Genomic DNA, 18,897 nt, shown 5'->3' with positions numbered 1-18,897 from the left:
GAACAACATGAGTTCATTTTTTTTCTCTTTCATCAGTCTAATAAATCAATCAACTAAAAAGGTGAAACTTTCCATGTATTTCACAAACACACATTAATCAGTCAAATCCCCAATACAAATTCAGAATAAATAAAAACAAAGCAAAGCTCGAAAAGATCAAACGATTAGAGTCATATCTTGTTGAGCTTGGCGAGGAGGAAGACGGTGGCGGAGGTGACGGCTGGGATGAAAATGTCGTTGGATAGGGACGTCGGAGCTAAACGGTTCTTGAGGAAGACGGCGAGCGCAGGAACTCCAAAGATAAACAGAAGAAACTCTTTCACTCCTCCAACGCCGGTGAACCCAGCTCCGATCAATACCTCCTGAAGAAGCTTCTGAAACTCGTCCTTCGATAGCTTCTTCCCCTTCCCGAGGTTGTGTCTCTGCTCAATTTCAAAGTACACGAGACCGACCAAGATCATTAATTAATTAAACCAATTGGTTAACAAAAACCATACATTAAGTTTCAATTGTAATCTTATTTCGGTTTAGAGTAAACCAAGTCGAAGACTCTGTACGTAACAGAGAGTTTCGTTATTCAAAGTCAAACAAAAAGCAAATACGTAAATCGAGATTAGGCGACTTTATACCTCATAAGCTTCCTGTAATTTATCAACACTTGGCACCTGAAGTTGCGTACCACCGAGTCGTCTGTTGATCTCTCTGTCGCACCAAATAAATATAATCACATCACATGTATAATATCATTTATATACCATAATCAAATTATCTTGATGCCGACTAATTTGGCTCGAGTCTTTATCATTCTTTCTATTTTATTTTTATAGCATTGACATACAAACCGCCCGGACCAAAACTATAATAATTTGTGGTGACCAAACTCGAATTTTAGGGAGACCAGCTAATCGTTATTTTAAAATAGTTGAATACCCGCCCGAATCTAACTGTTCATGATTCCTATCGTGCTTAAATAAATTCCCGAAAAAAAAAAAGATAATAAGAAGAATATTAAAAAAAAAAAGTTACTCGACAGCTTCAGCAACAATGCGGTAGAAGTCGCCGAAAGACCAATCTTGATCGTCATTTTGTTCTTCAAAGCGTTTGCGGTAGCAATTTTCAGCCATTGCTTCCAAGTCTTTTACGTCTACCTCTCCTTTCCCTTTTGCTTCATTCCATAATTAAGTTACCCCGAACAAAAAAATTTAGTTGAAATATATATAATGTATTAAATCTTTATCATAAAGAAAAGAAAGATATATGTGTATGTATTTATAAATGAATTCAATAGAAGACGTGATTTTGTGGGAGAAAGAGAAAGGACGAACCGGTATTGAGAGCTTGACCCATATTGTGATATTTTCCTTTTCTTTTTCTTGCATGTCGTAAACAAATGTTAACGATAATATTGAGAAACAAATGATGGAGATGTGACCTTGTGACTTGTGAGGTGGGCTCAGTATCTTGGCATTTCCTGATCGATAAGGCACGTACCGGAAGCGTGACGGTTTAGCATAAGGATCTGTAGAAAAAGTGTCTCCATTAATTTCATATTATATGAAAATCCTTATTTTAATTTCTTCTGTTCACAGTTCAATATTAGTTGTTTAGTTATATATCTCATAAATTCATAATCAACTGTTTACTGCATTATGAGACGTAGGAATCCTCTCTTCTGAAACATAAAATATGGTCACAGTATGAATCTGAAAGCCAAAATGTAGTAGAGTAATTAAAGTGTTGATGATCCAGTTTAGCAAAATATCAAGGTGGAAAAGGCATGGAGAGATCTTTTCATTAAAAACACATCATAGATCATTGACCAAAATAAAAATACATTTGTGTTAAAGAAAATTAAAAAAGGCTAAAAATTAGATTAGATTTGGAAATGAGCATATGGAAGTAGGACACTTGGAGAAACTACACATGACAGCACAGAGAGATAACGTATTTCTATGTTTTAGCTGACACGATAGACATTTACACCCCCATTCCCTCGTCGACTTTGAGTCACTCACATATTTATCTTTGGACTCTTGCGGGACATTTAGATTTAGAACAACGAATGAGTTCTAAGCAAGTATTAAACCTAAGAATCCAGCACCATTCATCATTCATGGTAGTAATTATTCGTGAAAGAAAGTAAGAAAAGTAATTGCACGGATAGTTAAAATAAATACTCCATGGTAACGAACGGATAATGATTTATATTTTGTTTATCAATAGGTTTGAAACACGTTGATGAAAAAAAAAAAAGAAAAAAAAATGGTTAACACGTTGTAAACCGGCTACGGCAAACACATCCATCCGGACGGACAGGACCGAACAATCGCAAACGCAACACTTGTCATCGACGAAACAAAACGTTGAACTCAACTCTGATCACTTTTCTCTAATCTCTATCATCACCACGTCAGCACTTCCCGCCTTATAACAAGGCAATCAACTCGCGAACAGAGAGAGAGAGAGCAAATGAAATCACAAAATCCCTCTAAAAAATAAAAATCAAAAAAGAAATATTATCCCTTAAAAACAAAAAAACAAAAAAAACGGACAATTGTGTCCAGGCTTCTCGAAAACTTAGCCTTCACTATTAGCCACCTCTCTCTCTGCAAACTTCTCGAACCCCCACCCGCTCACACTCTCTGTAACCAAAAACATCAATCCAAAATATATATTTTTCCTTTTTTGTGAGATTTTTATTCTCTTGTTGGGTTCTTCTTGATACATGCTACTCTCGGTAGGATCGATTATTATTAGGTGAAGGTTTGTTTCAAGAAACATGGATAAGGAGAAAAAGACCGTGTTTATGTTCGAAGACGATGAAGATCTAGAAGAGAGCAGCAAGTACGAGAACGACAGTGAAACTGATCAAAGCGATCTCGGAGATCTTCCTGGTGATGCTGATCGTGACGACGACAACGATGAACCTTTCATCTCCCAGGTTCAATGGCCTCAAAGCTTTCGGTAATTCTTTCTTACATTCTCTTAGTAAAGCTCGAATCTTGAGGGAGATCATGTAATGATGAACACAGATGACACAACTTGTTTTTATGTGATTCTGTAATTTTGATTGGTTCTGTTTTTTTTTTTTTAGGGAAACGACTGATTCATACACGATTGCTGCATCACCGATCTTCGGATCTGTGAGGAGTAATCCTCCGAGTTTCTATAGAGCGAGCAGAAGTAATCTAGGAAGTCAATTAGATGTTGGATCAAAAGCACCTTTGCTCCCTCAGAGGACTGAAGAATCTGACAAAGCCTCAGCTACACAATCAGTTTGGTCTCATAAAGGCTCCTTTGCTGATGAAATAGCCCTTGGTGGCTATGGTTGCAGCTTCACTCAAACCATTTTCAATGGTAAATTACAAAATGATTATGATTTCTTGGGCTTATCAGCAAAATATGTGTAAACTCTGTATTTGTTGGTTGCAGCTATTAATGTAATGGCTGGAGTTGGACTTCTCTCAACACCTTTTACAGTGAAAGAAGCTGGTTGGGCTAGTATGGTGATTCTTCTCTTATTTGCTGTTATCTGTTGTTACACTGCTACTCTGATGAAAGAATGTTTCGAGAACAAAACTGGTATTATCACTTATCCTGATATTGGAGAAGCAGCTTTTGGGATATATGGTCGTATTCTTATCTGTGTAAGTTGTTTTGGTTTTAGAGATTTGGATCAGCTGTTCTGTTTTTTGCATTTGCTCCTGCAGCTATAGAATCATAGTTTCTTATGGTCTCTGCGATTGTTTTTGTGTTTTGTTGTGCAGATGCTATTGTACACAGAACTCTATGTAAGTGAAGATCTTTCTGTTACCAAATTAAAAACTCATGGATCTAAAGCAAGCTTGTTTCTGTTTGAACTTACTAGAATCTGTGTCCACTTTTTTGTAGTCATATTGTGTTGAATTCATCATTTTGGAAGGGGATAACCTTACCGGGCTATTCCCTGGTACATCCTTGGATTGGCTTGGTATCAATATTGACTCTAAACATTTATTTGGAATCTTAACTGCTCTCATTGTTCTGCCAACTGTTTGGTTGAAGGACCTCCGCATCATTTCCTACCTCTCAGGTACACTCAATCAACTGCTTTTTCTTTTCTTGATAGAATTGATTCCTTTTAGTCAAGAATCTTGAATCAGTTCACTTTTTCTTCTTGTGATGACATAGCTGGTGGAGTTATTGCAACCGTTTTGATAGCAGTAAGCGTGTTCTTCCTCGGTACAACGGGGGGAATTGGGTTTCATCACACCGGGAAAGCTGTGAAACTGAACGGGATACCGTTTGCTATTGGTATCTATGGATTTTGCTATTCAGGCCATTCTGTGTTCCCAAATATATACCAATCCATGGCTGATAAAACCAAATTCAACAAAGCAGTGATCACAACGTAAATACCAAAAACATCACTCTTCTTATATTAGCTTTTGATGTTTTTTTCTCAATCCTATTCTAAAACTACTAATGATTCTTTTTTGTTATGGCTATGTTGCAGTTTCATTTTATGTGTTTTGATATATGGAGGAGTTGCAGTCATGGGTTATCTTATGTTTGGTGAAGCCACCTTATCTCAGATTACACTAAACATGCCACAAGATCAGTTTTTCTCAAAAGTGGCACAGTGGACTACGGTTAGAAACCAACACCGGTTTTGTTTCTTTCCATAAATCTTTGGAGGTTTCATTTTACTCTAAAACTCCTTCTTCGTTCTGTTTTATTCTATTCTCAGGTTGTGAGTCCGTTTACTAAGTACGCTCTCCTGATGAATCCACTTGCTAGGAGTATAGAAGAACTATTACCCCTAAGAATGTCTGAGAACATATGGTGCTTTCTTATTCTAAGAACAGCACTCGTTGCTTCCTCTGTTTGTTCTGCTTTCCTTATCCCATTCTTTGGTAAGAACATTAAGCCAAGCTAGACAGGTTTTGGTTTTTTTTACTCGGAATGCTCCTTAATTGTCTCAAGACTCATTTTTGTTTTCTTTTGCAATTGGTTGATTTTTCCACATAGGTCTTGTGATGGCTCTTATTGGATCTCTTCTCAGTATACTCGTGGTTAGTTTTCATCATCACTCCCCTCTCCCTATTGATTAATATCTATCAAGAAACACATTCATGGATCAAAACTCTTAATTATTTCTCATAAATATCTGTATGATTCAGGCAATAGTAATGCCAGCTCTATGCTTCATAAAGATAATGGGGAACAAAGCTACAAGAACACAGGTAATGTAATTTCAGCATTTTTGGTGTCATCTTCTTCTCAACTTCTTGAAGTTATTTGGGGACTGATAAGTTTTTTTTGTATATGGATTAATTCTTTATGATACAGATGATTCTGAGTTCGATAATTGTGGCCATTGGGGTGATAAGTGGGACCTTGGGGACATACTCTTCGGTTGCAAAGATCATTAGGAACTATCAATGAAGAAACTCCAAGACAAAGCCCCATAGTTTCTCTCCTTTTCTTTGAGTTGAATGTTTTTTGGTTGAAGCTAATAAGTCCCCTGATTAAGATTATTAATTTGGATTTTAAAGTCAATAAAACTAGTGAAAGGTTTGCTTTCTGATAGTAGTTTTATGTTTGCTTCGTATTTTTGTGTATCTCTTCATTTTTTTTCTGAGCATCCTTCAGTTCTCATGTTTAGATATAGTCATATAGGTAATAATGAGCACGCCTATTTAACAAAGACATGCACAACAACACAAATCAATGATGTTTTTATTTCTTAAAAACAAATAATATAGATTTCTTACAAAATACATTTTTGAAAATTTGGGGTAAATCATATTTTCGACATCCCGGGATTTCTTAGTTATCAAACATGAAGAAAAATAAATATTTCATGGAAAAAGAGTCGGTCAAAATTTATTGGAACTATCGGGAAAAATATAATAAGCAAAGCCAACGGAAAGAAGTTAAAGAACAGCTTTTAGAAGATTTCACATGAATATATATAGAACCATGCATACTGTAGTAGTTTGTTCAAAAAAACAAAAAAAAGCATATTGTAGTAAAAAAGCATATTGTAGTAATTATATAGTATCGTCCATTTAGTAATTTAATCCTAGACGGCCAGACCCCAAATATCTCCCGTCTCGTCGTCACCGACATGACTAAGTGGAAGGAAGTTACGAGACTTGAGGTTTGTCGGTCCTGCTCAGTGTTTCACAATACTCACTAAATTTGTTATACATCATATCTTAAGAAACAAATACTATTAAGGAGACATATTTAGAAACAAAACTGGATAATATAGTGAGAATTAAATATGGTATGGTAAAACTTTTGAAAATAATTTGCCTATAAGTGTTTGCACAAAAATAAAAATGTGTCAAAAGGCATCTCATTTATAGCCTTAAAGAAAAGAATTAGGGAAGGATGAGATTTGCTGATTCAAATTATTTCCAGTATCACAAGAAAAATATGAAAGTATAGATATTCATTCACCAAGTAGCACTCCGGACTAACTATTCAATCACGATAATTCGACAGAAAACTAGTATAGATCGAGGTCTGTAGATGATCTCATCTTAAAAAAAAAATACTGTAATGAAAAAATAGGCAAAACGTTTTGGACCTTTTGGTCCATATACCTTTATTGACTATTAATTCGATGACAAAACTAGATTTCTTAACCAGTAATAAAATAGATGGTGACAAGTAAACATACAGAAAATAAATTATATATTAATGTGTCATTTCTCGTTGACAATTGAAAACGGTATATTGGCCGTGCGAAACAAGCGTCAAAATGTTTGGTCATCTTTTTGGTCAAGAACTCAAAAGAGATAATTAAGCTTTTTCTTAGCTGATGTTTAACCATTTGATTAGAAATACTATTTTGAATTCAAAGAGGCTGTCTCATATATCGCTGGGATTTTTTTCTTTATATCGAACCATAGCCTCGCAAATCACAATCGTACAGAAACTTTTTAAACCTGTGAAACGTTAAATATTTTTGCAATTTAAGACATCACAATAGTGAAACTACCATTAAAAAAATCCACAGTTCAAACTGAAGTTGTTGTTTCCATTTAATAATGTTGTTCGTATCAGATGAATATTACCGTCAGATATTGTTTGTAGATTGTATTAAGGCAAATGCGAAACATGCACAAAACATACATACTGAACAAAATATGTATACTGCGTTTGCCTTTGGTTTATATATATTTTACATAAAACATATTCAGAAAATACATTAATGTGACCTCTACTAAATACTGTATCAAATTTTATTTTTAAAAAATACAGTATTAAATATTAAGAAAATATAACAAAATTCTTGTATCATTAAAAAATAATCGAAAATAAATGTATTATTGCGTAGCTCTATTATATAGAGATGGGGTCAACCAAAATTATTTTCCAAAATCCAAAAAATAAATTAAAAAAATCAAAAGGGATACATCAAACATCTATCCAAATGTTCTACTAAAGTCCGTGATAACATAAAAGCTCTATATGGTTGTATTTTTTTGTTTCCATATGTGATCATTTAATTTACTACATGGGAGATCAAACTGATGATCACAAAAATTATTACCACCAAACTGGGAATTTGATATGTTACTTTATATATTTACACAAATATAAATCACCTGATAAGGTTTTTGATTATTATATATTAAAAAAACAAACAAATGATTGAAATGACCACAGTAATTTGCTATATGTATCTCTACGTACTCACAAACGAAATTAATTCACCAAGCTAGCAACTATATATAGGTTTCGATGAAAAAACCCTAAAACTATACTAGATGATTGCTTCTTCATATGTTTCAGTGTGGAAACTTACATAGTATTTTTGTAATAAGAATTGTTTTTTTTTTTTTTTTGGTTGGATTCAGAGAGAACCAATGCTTCCTAAAGCATTCACATTGTAAAAACCAGAGGAGAAAAACCCAGAAAGACTTGCCGACATCTGCGGAGCATTAAACACTTCATCATCATCCATCGGTGAATAATACTCACGGATCCCTCCTCCATCCAACGGCTCAGAGTTCATCTCCGACGACTCACATGGACGGTGGAGATTTTCTTCGACCGGGAAAGTGGTGGGTTCCTGTGGTAGATCAGCGGCGTCTTGACCGGTGAGTTCTTGAACGAGCTCTCTGAACTTAGAAGGACAAGTCTCGACTCTCATAGGATTTGATATGTAACGGACTTTAATAGGTTTGTTCGTAGTCGTCGTCGTCGTTGACTTCCTCTTTTGCTTCGGTGGTATCCTCGTCGGAGACGATGATGACTTTCTCCGGTTAATGAGCAACGTCGATGATGACTGATCCATCTTCTTTATTAGTTCCTTTTGTTTGTGTTTGTAAGAGAGGAAAAAAAAAATTAGATGTGGATGAGCTTATCTTTGTTGTAGCCCAATTTATAATATATATACAATAAACTTTTTTTTTTTACTGTTTTGGAAGGAGAGTGGAAATTACAGCGAAGATAGGGAAGAGAGAAGATGCAAACAAAAGAAATTAAATGGCATTGAGTCCGAGTTGAATCCTCCTCATCTGCTGATAGCCGACGGCGCGTGTGTGTGTATTTTCATAATACATATAAGTATGTATGACTTGTTCCTAAGTTTCTTCACCCTAAGTTTCTCCATGATCTTAATTCTTAACTGGTGTGATTTATAAAAACCAAAAAAAAAAACAAAAACAAGTGTGATTTATTACTCTTTCTGATTGGAAAATTGTTGGACTTGAACCAAAGAAACCCTAGAATATATTGTCGGGAGACTGACTAGTGTGGACTATATCGTATTAGGACGTTTCAGTGGTATAATGATTTAATCAAATGGGTTTAGATCAATCAATCAATATTTTGGACATCTCAAAAATGTTGTATACCAATATCTAAAATCTCGAGTTAAAATAATTAGAATGATTTCCCCGGACGTGTTTGTCACGCGCCAAAACAATCGGTGATGGAAGATATATGAGAAGAAGTTAAAGTGAAAGCCGCCGTCGGCTAATAAGTCATCAGGGTACCTAAGAGAAGGCCACGTCAAGATCGGTGAGGTAGACGTATAGACGCCATGACGTCACTTTTGTCCCGACGATAATGATCTCATCACCAACTTAATTCTAACTGAAAAAAAAAATAACTAACCTTCGCGGGAACTATTGACGATGCTACTTAACCATAGTGATTAACACAAATATGATCCCAAAAAAAAAAAAACTTCTAACTACTTAAGTTGTCAACAACAAAAAACAAAAACTTCCTACCAAAAAACGAAAACTAACCATTGTGTAAATTATTATATGTTTGATAATGATAAACAATAATATGTTATATTTACGTACGAAAACTGGAAAAGTGATAAGTCATTCTATTAGAGTCAACTCCAATCGTTTTTCATGGTTTAAAGAGTCAACTCAATTGTTGAGCACGGAATATAGATCTAACTGGTGATTTATAGTTTATTCGATTTTAGTCCCATTTTAGAAGAAACAGGTTGTTGGTTTCTATGTTAAAATTTGAAGTTAATATTTAATTATTTTAGCACCTAATCTCGATTTGTAATTACTTTATTGGGGACACTTTCCATTTGCCGACTCCAACAAAAAGTGTTATTTGGTAGAAATTTATTAGCATATACATATATTATTACGTATTTAACAACATAATGTCAATGATGCTATCGGAAAGTAATGTATTCATGTATTGTATGAGTAGAAAACTCAAAAAATTAATACGAAAAAGTTTTTAATTGGAAAAATAATTGATAGAAATGAAAGCAAAAGGGGTCCATGTGGACAAGTGGGACGAGAGGTAGCACTGCGGTATGTGCGGTGGTCTGTCCTTAATTAAAAGGTTTAGCTCTTGACATCGGTCTATGTATTATTATTAGTGAGGGCCCTCGTATTGCCCCTCCCAAAACTCCTAATTTTTATTTCGTTTTGATCAAAAAGTTGACAGGTTTAATCATCGTATAATATTACAGTAGATTCTAAGATAATTGTTTTAGGTGTTAGTTCACTAATCAGAAGAACGTTATCGTAAGCTCCGACAAATTCTTAGTACTTTAAAAAACATCGAACTTGACCATATTGATCTTCAACAAATAAGTCAAGTCACGTGTACGTAGATAGAGAGTCTTTCATATTTTCGTGACACATAATATAATTCCAAATACGACTTTACTCGATGTTCATAAAAGTTGAAACAAATATCTTATATTACGAGAGGCTATCATTTTTTTCCCCGTGAACAAAATAGGAATACCCTCCTTCCAATAGAGACGTACGAGTATGCCTCGGTCCCATTTCATTAAGGAAAAAAAAAGCATTAACAATGTAACGAAATTCATATCACAATATTCGCAAAAGCAAACTATATCACATCTTATAATTATGAATCTTACAAAATAAACGAATCTAACTTTCTCAATAACCATTATAGAAGTTGTACCAAAATAATTTTAAATTTGTCGGCGACACCTTCTTTACCAATCTCTGTACGTAGCTTAGTTGAGACTAATGACCGACTATGTTAATGGCCATGAATTAATTAGTTTTGGCACAATTACAGAAACTGCAATAACACCATATAACCACCGAAGAAATTGGTGATTTAAAAAGGTTTGGACAATAACGAGTAACGACCAAACAAAAAAAAAATGTTTGGACACCAAAAAGTTTAAAAAAACGTATTCGTGGTTGCATTATCCTAAAAACACGTACGTGTGTTGACTTTGAAAGTAAACGGATCCAAACGACTGACTTCTTCCGAGACGATCTATCAAGTAGATTAGATACGTATTTTATGGAGTTATTATTGTCCACGAAGATATCCATTTACACGTATCCTCAAACCACTTCATTTTTTCTCTGTTATTTTTTTTTTTTGGGCTAAAATTTCTCTGTTATTTCTAGTAGAGCATACGATACTGAATTCATCTTTGATCTAGATGTTGTATTGATCATCACATAGATATACATTTTTTACGTTTGTTATTTGTTAAAGTGTGGTGTTTTTACAATTTCTCAATTTCTTACACATATTTGTGAACTTAAAAACAAAACAAAAATAGTTTAGAAAGAGATTCAAGATATCTTTTGTAAGCTATTAGAAATACAAATATATATTTTCCGACATTTGAAATAAAAATATACATAGTTTAATTTTATAGAGATCTAATAATGAGTTTTGTTGACATGCCATTGTGAAAATTATTTTATACGTTTTTCTACTTATTATAATTATTTCCGACATTTTTTTATATATAAGTTTATAATAATAGACAAAATCTCTGTAATTCTGTATGTTTGTATGTTTATGTTTTGGTAATCAAGTCTTTTTATTCTCACAGAAAAAGATAAGTCCATTGGGACCATATTCCAAAATCCAAATCCTAAAAGCAACGCTTACACAACCGTCTTCATGAACGATTCTCCAAATCCGTGTTTTATAAAAAGACAAATATGAGAAGCCCACTGGACCAAACTCCAAAAGCAAGTCCTCGTCCAATGCTTGAATGTACCCAATTTTTTGTTTTGAATTATCTTATTTCAAAGCAAATGTTCCCTTTTCTCCCCAGTTTCCGAATTTTGGGGAGGAGTCTCTTGGTAGATGAATATGGAGTCAGCCTCGGTTTTGGTAATTCAAATAAGTGAAGTCGGCTCTTCTATGCTTTTACCTAAAACTATTCGTTCCATGATGCAGTAATAGAGTGGAAAAGCAAAAAAACAAAAAGAAAAAACGTAAAAGATTTGGAAGAGATGCTCTACTATTTTGAAATAAATTTATACAAACCCTGAAAACATTAGCTTGATACCATAAAAGATCTGGAAGAGATGTTTTGATCATTTTGTCTCTCGAAAGTTTACAATGGAGGCTTGTCCCCCTTTTATATGAATAATGTAACCCAAATACATATTTACCATAACAAAATAAAAATATTATTTAAATATAAATGTATATATTTTCTAATAAAACTAGTTTTGTTACATAATACTAATATATATTACAGTGAGCTCTTCTTAAGTATGTAAACTTAAAACATTCATGTAACTTATACTGTACTTTTTTCCCCTTGTTTTATCCATTTCTCTTTGATCATTTTGCTCACTGTTGGGAACTTGGGATAGTAAGGCCTGACTGGTGATCGTGAGTGCAGGTAAGAGTTCCTAAATTTTTCAAGGCATCGAATGTTTAGGGAATTGGTTTGGGATCGTGTGACTTGGTGCGATTCACCCTTAGGAATTTTAGTTTTGGAAATTTAGAGACACAATTATCATCTTTCAAACCTTATCAACTACAATTGTCGTATAGTCCACTTCACTTAAGTTGAATTACCAAAAAGGAGTTGACCAAGTCGGTGGTATTGGACTATTTGGTTTCGTGAGATTTTTGGCTTTAAGACCTTTTAAGATTATTTGGATAGATCGATAAACCAACTAATCGTTTCATAATCTTTTAAATGTTTTTGTACAAAGTAGTTGGAAAGTTTGGTTGAATTAGGCTACGGACAAAACAAAACAAAATAAAGTAGTTGGGAAGGTGTTTTACGGTTTCAATACATTTTTCCCTCGTTCGATCTTGTTGATCTGAGTAGCTGCTTTATGATTGAATTGGATCGATCTAAAATCGATCGCCAGCTGTCACGCACGACATAAACTCTATAAGAGTACCTCCATCAAAGGTTGTAATGAAATTATCTTAAAACAGATTTTATTCTTAATTTTGAATAAAAATGAAATTAAGAACTTCTTAAGAAACTTTAACATTTCATAGGTCCATTGAAGGTTGTTAAATTTGAGGTTCTTAAAAATAATTTTCTTTGTAATTGTAAATTATTTGGTATTTAGTTAAAATTTATAAGACTTGTATACTTTTAAAAACTTAAAAATATTGCATTCAATAAAAGTTTAAACAAACATGACATAAAACATATTAAAAATAGATTACAAAATGATTAATCTTAATTTTGAAAAGTTATGTTCATCTGTACCAGTTTCAGGATTTCCATTTCCTAGAGACATAGCAAGTCCACCAAACTTTTTCAGCTTCTTCATCAGTCCATTGTCTGTGTTCCCTATAGATTTAGTAGGAGTGTCGATGCTCAACTGCGTCCCCGGCTGCCATTTAAAACGACCCTTGTTAAACAACGAACAAAACCATTTCTTAAACCATTTCTAAATTTTAAACAAACTTCAAAGTTCAAAATGATTACATTTCATAAAGGGAACAAGATAAGGGAAGATATAAATCACAGTGTCTTGACGATGTCCAAAGACGTATGGATGTAGAAAAGTTACCTCCACCGATATGCCTTAAATTAATCAACACTTCAACACTTCCTCACATAGTCTCTCTGTGTAAATCATATAAAACTAAACAAGATAACAAACTTATCAAAAAACCAGATTCTTATTTTAAACCAAAACAATGTTTTACGACAGAGAGACTATATTAACAAAAACCAATCACTTAACACCAAAGTAAAGATATCGCATTTATAGATCATAGATAATTTACTTGATTGGCAGTTGTGTCAACCACAAGCTTCTTCAGTTCTTTGTCTAGACCGAGCCACTGTTTCAATCAACAGATACAAGAAAATCAATGATCATTGTTGGTGCGGGATTTAGCACCCTCAACATACCGAACTAAACCAGAAAGACAATTTGGTTATTTAACTGGGAATCCAGTTAAGAACTCAATTAGGTCATTTAAGTCCAATTCGGATAGAGGAAGCCCAGCCTCGAGGGTGAAGAACCGACTTCCACTTCGCCCGACGGCCGATCTAAGAGATAAAACAACCTTCCTTATTTCAGTTCGTCTGATAAGGAAAGTTAATATATTATGCGATCTATGAATATGTATAAAGAGGGAGAGACTTCTCCATTGTAAAACATCGATTATTGAAGACAATTATTCAGTTCTCTTCTTGTTCTTAGCAATAGAAACCCTAATTCTTCAAGATCAATTCCTTTTCCTCTAATATCAAAATTTAGATCGGTTTTCTAGAGAGTTTACTTTACTGAATTTGTTTTCCCCCATAAACAAATTCATTGTGGAAATCCAGTTTCTACAATCATGGGTAGAAGTGTAACCGATTAAGAGACCCAACAAACCCTCTAATCCAGCTAGTGTAACCGATTAAACTTTATTGACATTCAGAAAAAATCTTCATCCCAATTTCACACTCTATTTATCAGTTACTTCAATTCCTAATATCTTAGGCTCAGTTCAATGGATCATGTGGTTGTAACTTGCAAAATAACCTATTTCATCTAACAATAACCCCATCCAAACACGATCCAACACAAACAAATCCATCAAACCCATCAAAACTGAAACAAGGAAAAAAAAGTCGGACACACCTCCGCCGTTGAATTTGATAACCCTCTGTAACTTAACACAGTAGAAGCATCACCCTTGTTCACAGATTTCTCAAGCATAAACTTCAGGCCGTTTCCTTCTCAGACTTCCTCCTCCGCTTCAAAAAAGTTTGTCACTGCAGAAAAAGACGAGAGAGAGATGAGAATGAGATAGGGTAATTATTTTTTTCTTTTGTTAAAAAATATAGCCAACAATATGCTGACACGTCGTTGGTTCTAAAGGATGCTAAAGTCACTTATCTAAGCGTCGATGCTAAGTGTATTTGGCAGTTTTGATTTTTTTTTTTCTTTTTTTTTGAGCTAAGATACTCATAAGATATCTTTAAGGATCTTCGATGGAGATGATGGAGATGACCTAAGGTCACTTTCTCTATATAAAATCTTCTCATGGTATTGTCACTGAAGTCTTATTATTGGCTTAACAAACGTTATTAGTTCTGCCTCTACTCCACCTACCCCTAACTGTATTTTTAGTGCTCACCCAATTTAATGTTGCACTTCTTGAAATTTAATAGCCTCACAACAGAATCTTTTTACAAACCCTTAAAACTCATTATTATTGTTCACAACACCATGTCTCTTTAGTGTTCTTTTTTTTTCTTTCTTAATTGTCTCTCCGCTGATATAGTGGCCTCAACTTCAAGCTTCGTTGCTTCGTACTACTACTACTTGTAAAAATCAGACAAACACACAAAGCGTGACTCCATGCGACAGCTCCTCTTGAATTGCGCGTGTGAATAACCCCAAAAAGGCAAAAGAACTTTTTTTTTGTTAATCTCCCTCAGTTCTCTCTCTCTCTCTGTTCTCTCAGAGTTCCTCCCTCGTTTCTTGCTCTCAATGGAGACAAAGTACCTCACTTTCTTTTCGTTTTGTTTCCCCAACACGATTTGTGTGTTACTCTTACTCATAGTTTCTTGGCTTGCAAGAAGCATTATCGATCGTAATTGGTTAAGAACACTACTACGGAGAACAGAAGCGAAGAAGAATCAAGAAGATGAAAACAAAATGTCTCTTCTGGATTTGCCAGACTTAACTTTAGACTGCATTTTAGAGAAGCTCTCTCCATCCGAGCTATGTGCTACGGCTTGTGTATGCTCTGAGCTGAGAGACAAATGTGTCAGCGATCATCTATGGCAGAAGCATATGGAGACAAAATGGGGAAGACTGATGGGTGATGCAGCGACACAAGAGTGGAAATCTCATGTCGCAACGTTAATGAGATGTCTCAGAAGTTCAAATCAAAGCAGTAGTAAACCAAACTGGAGATCGAGGTTTGTTGCGAGTCTTAAACCTTTTTCATGGTTAAGTTCAAACCACGGCTGTGACAAGAGAGGCTCATCATACTTCGCACCCATCGACTCTGTTATGTATTGGTACTCGAATCTTGAAAATGGCAAGTTTTGGTTCCCTGCTCAAGTCTACAACCGCGAGGTAATTATGAAACAAAAGACGTGAAAGATTTCACCTTTATAGGGTTTTAGGGTTACCCATTAGACTGATTCGGTCTTCTGATTACTAAATTTGGAAATCGAATTTTTTTGCTTGTTTGGTCTCAGAACGGACATGTTGGATTCATGATGTCTTGTTACGATGCTAAGATCAGATACGATTTCAAGACTGATACATTTCAAGCAAAGTAAGTATCTTTTTATATAAGAACATATCTTAGATTTTTCTGATTAAATTTTTGAGTATTTTTTTCTCCTTTTTTGCATTAGATACTCGGCGCATGGCCGGCGAGCGGCGGAGGAAAAGGTGACGTGGCAGAGGCTGAGACCGTCTCAAGTGGACACAAAGTCACGTGATCTACACGTGTCAGATAGTTTGCACGGACTTCGACCCGGAGACCATTTCGAGATCCAGTGGCGAAGAACCAAAGAGTTCCCTTATGGTCTCTGTTCTTGTTTCCCCCAAAAAAACAACTTTTTGTTCTTTAATTCTTTTATCAAATTCGTCTGATGTTTTTTTTGGTGGGTTTTTTTCTTTAATTTTGCGGCGTAGGATGGTGGTTTGGAATCGTGGGTCATCAGCAAAACTGCGACGGAGAAGAGAATTGCCGTTGCCACACTGACGGTAATAAGTTTAACAAATTTTTATGTCTTTTCGATTTGTTTTAACTGTGGAAGAAAGAAACAAAGGAAACTAATATCTGTTTCGGCAGAGAATGTGGTGATGGAGTTCAGACAATTCAGACCGGAGTCGCCGTGGAGCAGGACGGTGATTAACAGGAAGGAACACCGTGAGACGGGAAATGAAGACGATGGTTTCTACGGCGGAGTGAAGAAATTGGGTACGGAGGATGAGGTTTCTACGTGGAAGCGATTGTGGCCATCACAATCCTTGGAATAGTACTAGTGTTTTTTTTTTTTTTTTTTTTGATTTTTTTTAATATATTTAAGTTTGTTAATAATATCAGTTTTTCAATATATTTTTTGGATTATTGTAATTAAAGGTTGTTTGGTTTTGGAAGTTGCAAGACATCTCCAACCCCAACTATTTTATAGTTAAAATTTTAATAACTTTAATTTATTTTAGATTTAACTTTATTATAGATTAGCATTTGCTCCAATTTCTTTTTTTTATATTTTATTCTAAAATAGAGAAAATGATAGGATTGTTCTATATTTAGAGTAATTGTATTTTTAATTCTATTTTTTTTAACACTAACTTTATTTTAAAGTTGAAAATAGAGTAATACATTATAAAATATAATGTTTTATTTTAGAATCACACTATTTTAAAAAAATAAAATAAAGATGTAAATTAGAGATGGTCTAATAGTTGTCTAAATGATAGCATAATTTTTTTTGTTGTGTGTAACTCCCATGTTTTTTGTTGTATATTTTTTTTTTATCGCTCTTTGCTTTATTTTGTGTTTATATTTATTTTTATGACGTCCTATTTTAAGATTTAAATGTGTAGGGATTGGTTTGTGTTTATTAGGAGTGAAAATAATATGAACATACATTATGTAGCATTTGAATTCGTGTTTGCTACATCAATTGTAGTGATTATTTGCAATTAATTTGGGATTTGTGTGGGCATTTCTACAAAGAGGCAAAGTAATTAAGCAAAACTGAATCTTTGAGACCTGTATATAACGTTTGGGAGAATTTTGTGCCTCATTTCTTTGCCTTGATTTTGTCCTAGTTTAGTCAACTTTTAATATGTAGTATATTAGTGAGGTTATTGAACATGACATCTTAGTTTGCAAGTGTAACATCAATTTTTGAAGAGAAATAGTAACTGGATTGATGCTTTTAAAATGAGATAATACTATTATTAGTTCCCATGGACACTACTCGTCTAAGGTGTTTGAAAGTGTTTGAATCATCGATAGTGATCCCTTAGAAAGTGTTTCTTATATAAAAATTTACCTTGATGTCATTTTCAAACTTTCTCTTTTGACGGTAAAACTCCAACATCACTGCTTTTGTTTAGTTAAATAATCCATACAAGAAGAAGAGGGGAATGTGTTGTTTGTCGGCCTGGCGAATCAAGGTGCTAGAGATTACAGGGTACGGAGGAAGTTTTAGAGAGCTGAAACAAATGAGACATTTCTTGGGAAAACTACAATGTCTTGAAACTGTGAGAATTGGTGTACAAAAGGATAGCAACAAGTACTTGCGAGCCAATCTAACGACTCTTCCTAGAGCTTCACCAAAGTGCAACATCCAATTCATTTAATGTCTCTCTCTATCTCTCTCTCATTGTCGTTGTGTGGCTGAGATTTGATGGTGATGTCAAAGAGATTTACAAACACTTTTGTTAGTAACACAAATATGACACTAAACTTGTTTATTTTGGTAAGGTTATATTTTTGGTAATCTAAATGACTACTCTCAAACACTCGGGTTAGGGTACCAAACATGATTGATTTCACCACAATGGCCCTAAGCTAAAATGTGTTAAGACCTTAAGGTGTGAACAAGAGGAGGATTAAATTTAAATCATTACGTTTGTTTGGTTTAGTCTCCGTTGTCTCTATTTGGGCCAGAAGGTTCCAAATATAGTGAGGGGATGATAGTATGATACCATTTGGATATTGTTGCAAAATCTGTTAAAAAAAATATAATATGTAAACAAATATAGAAATCCATTAAAGAAAAAAAGATACCAATTCTAGTCGTAACGGCAAAGTTTGTCTCCGTTACATACATAAGTGGAAGCTTTCATGTGGGCGATGTATTGTATAATTGGACATGACTTCCAAGATGTAGTTTTCCTAACAGACTGTTCAGACTTAGTGAAGATAGTGTCTTTGCCTCATGATTGACCAGTCTTCACAACTTACCTTGAAGACATAAAGAGATGATTGACCAGCCTTCGCAACTTACCTTGAAGACATAAAGAATGACAGGGAGGATTTTTCTTCTTTTTCTTTGATTCAAGTACCTCATAATGCAAATGTAAGAGCGGATTCTTTGGCCCGCCGCATGCGCCTTTCTCCGCATCATATTATGTTTGTAAACAATTTACCCACAAATTGGCTCGTTTGAGCTGATTCTTTTTGTTGACAAAAAAAAAAAAAAAAAAC

At 34.3% G+C, this 18,897-nt stretch overlaps 6 protein-coding genes across 15 annotated transcripts; 3 read left to right on the top strand and 3 right to left on the bottom strand.

Moving 5' to 3' along the window:
• LOC104793029 lies at positions 35-1,387 on the bottom strand. The gene is made up of 4 exons (XM_010519306.1): positions 1,326-1,387; positions 1,027-1,165; positions 630-702; positions 35-422 (listed from the first exon to the last, which is right to left on the bottom strand). The coding sequence occupies exons 1-4, from the start codon at positions 1,345-1,347 to the stop codon at positions 171-173; spliced, it is 486 nt and encodes a 161-aa protein (XP_010517608.1). The 5' UTR covers positions 1,348-1,387; the 3' UTR covers positions 35-170.
• Positions 2,466-5,595, top strand: LOC104793028 (vacuolar amino acid transporter 1-like). Its single transcript, XM_010519305.2, has 11 exons — positions 2,466-2,964; positions 3,095-3,357; positions 3,433-3,647; positions 3,768-3,791; positions 3,892-4,072; positions 4,171-4,390; positions 4,496-4,631; positions 4,730-4,895; positions 5,011-5,054; positions 5,163-5,225; positions 5,332-5,595. The coding sequence occupies exons 1-11, from the start codon at positions 2,780-2,782 to the stop codon at positions 5,425-5,427; spliced, it is 1,593 nt and encodes a 530-aa protein (XP_010517607.1). The 5' UTR covers positions 2,466-2,779; the 3' UTR covers positions 5,428-5,595.
• LOC104793027 (sigma factor binding protein 2, chloroplastic-like) lies at positions 7,585-8,378 on the bottom strand. The gene has a single exon (XM_010519304.2). The coding sequence runs from the start codon at positions 8,294-8,296 to the stop codon at positions 7,853-7,855; it is 444 nt and encodes a 147-aa protein (XP_010517606.1). The 5' UTR covers positions 8,297-8,378; the 3' UTR covers positions 7,585-7,852.
• LOC104793025 (G-box-binding factor 3-like) lies at positions 12,877-14,695 on the bottom strand. Of its 10 annotated transcripts, none has more exons than XR_002032390.1 (5): positions 14,343-14,695; positions 13,657-13,762; positions 13,452-13,551; positions 13,190-13,349; positions 12,877-13,094 (listed from the first exon to the last, which is right to left on the bottom strand). XR_002032390.1 is itself a non-coding variant. In XM_010519303.2 (3 exons), the coding sequence occupies exons 1-3, from the start codon at positions 14,418-14,420 to the stop codon at positions 12,921-12,923; spliced, it is 309 nt and encodes a 102-aa protein (XP_010517605.1). In that variant the 5' UTR covers positions 14,421-14,571; the 3' UTR covers positions 12,877-12,920. The 10 variants fall into 10 exon arrangements, 1 of the variants encoding a protein (XP_010517605.1); XR_769174.2 differs by having other exon boundaries at positions 13,190-13,330; positions 13,495-13,551; positions 14,343-14,692; XR_769169.2 differs by having other exon boundaries at positions 13,495-13,551; positions 14,343-14,684.
• Positions 14,900-16,861, top strand: LOC104793024 (F-box protein At2g41170-like). The gene is made up of 5 exons (XM_010519302.2): positions 14,900-15,791; positions 15,917-15,996; positions 16,079-16,251; positions 16,362-16,433; positions 16,522-16,861. The coding sequence occupies exons 1-5, from the start codon at positions 15,198-15,200 to the stop codon at positions 16,707-16,709; spliced, it is 1,107 nt and encodes a 368-aa protein (XP_010517604.1). The 5' UTR covers positions 14,900-15,197; the 3' UTR covers positions 16,710-16,861.
• Positions 17,832-18,047, top strand: LOC109133375 (putative F-box protein At1g64540). Its single transcript, XM_019246424.1, has one exon. The coding sequence runs from the start codon at positions 17,832-17,834 to the stop codon at positions 18,045-18,047; it is 216 nt and encodes a 71-aa protein (XP_019101969.1).

The sequence above is a fragment of the Camelina sativa genome, chromosome 6 (assembly GCF_000633955.1).
Source record: "Camelina sativa cultivar DH55 chromosome 6, Cs, whole genome shotgun sequence".
NCBI lineage: Eukaryota > Viridiplantae > Streptophyta > Magnoliopsida > Brassicales > Brassicaceae > Camelina > Camelina sativa.
The sequence above is the reverse complement of the archived record's forward strand: the minus strand, read 5'-3'. Positions and strand labels throughout refer to the sequence as shown.

What these genes read in the sequence shown, in the direction of transcription:
- LOC104793029 (XM_010519306.1), bottom strand. Translation starts at nt 1,347, where the DNA reads ATGGGTCAAGCTCTCAATACCG. An exon ending in GGGTCAAGCTCTCAATACCG is followed by an intron (nt 1,166 to 1,325) that starts GTTCGTCCTTTC and finishes TATGGAATGAAG; the next exon opens with CAAAAGGGAAAGGAGAGGTA. An exon ending in AATTACAGGAAGCTTATGAG is followed by an intron (nt 423 to 629) that starts GTATAAAGTCGC and finishes GAAATTGAGCAG; the next exon opens with AGACACAACCTCGGGAAGGG.
- LOC104793028 (XM_010519305.2), top strand. Translation starts at nt 2,780, where the DNA reads ATGGATAAGGAGAAAAAGACCGTGTTTATGTTCGAAGACGATGAAGAT. An exon ending in AACAAAGCAGTGATCACAAC is followed by an intron (nt 4,391 to 4,495) that starts GTAAATACCAAA and finishes GCTATGTTGCAG; the next exon opens with TTTCATTTTATGTGTTTTGA. An exon ending in CTCTTCTCAGTATACTCGTG is followed by an intron (nt 5,055 to 5,162) that starts GTTAGTTTTCAT and finishes TGTATGATTCAG; the next exon opens with GCAATAGTAATGCCAGCTCT.
- LOC104793027 (XM_010519304.2), bottom strand. Translation starts at nt 8,296, where the DNA reads ATGGATCAGTCATCATCGACGTTGCTCATTAACCGGAGAAAGTCATCA.
- LOC104793025 (XM_010519303.2), bottom strand. Translation starts at nt 14,420, where the DNA reads ATGCTTGAGAAATCTGTGAACAAGGGTGATGCTTCTACTGTGTTAAGT. An exon ending in TATCAAATTCAACGGCGGAG is followed by an intron (nt 13,552 to 14,342) that starts GTGTGTCCGACT and finishes TGATTGAAACAG; the next exon opens with TGGCTCGGTCTAGACAAAGA. An exon ending in TTGACACAACTGCCAATCAA is followed by an intron (nt 13,095 to 13,494) that starts GTAAATTATCTA and finishes TTTAAATGGCAG; the next exon opens with CCGGGGACGCAGTTGAGCAT.
- LOC104793024 (XM_010519302.2), top strand. Translation starts at nt 15,198, where the DNA reads ATGGAGACAAAGTACCTCACTTTCTTTTCGTTTTGTTTCCCCAACACG. An exon ending in CTCAAGTCTACAACCGCGAG is followed by an intron (nt 15,792 to 15,916) that starts GTAATTATGAAA and finishes GTTTGGTCTCAG; the next exon opens with AACGGACATGTTGGATTCAT. An exon ending in TTGCCGTTGCCACACTGACG is followed by an intron (nt 16,434 to 16,521) that starts GTAATAAGTTTA and finishes CTGTTTCGGCAG; the next exon opens with AGAATGTGGTGATGGAGTTC.
- LOC109133375 (XM_019246424.1), top strand. Translation starts at nt 17,832, where the DNA reads ATGTGTTGTTTGTCGGCCTGGCGAATCAAGGTGCTAGAGATTACAGGG.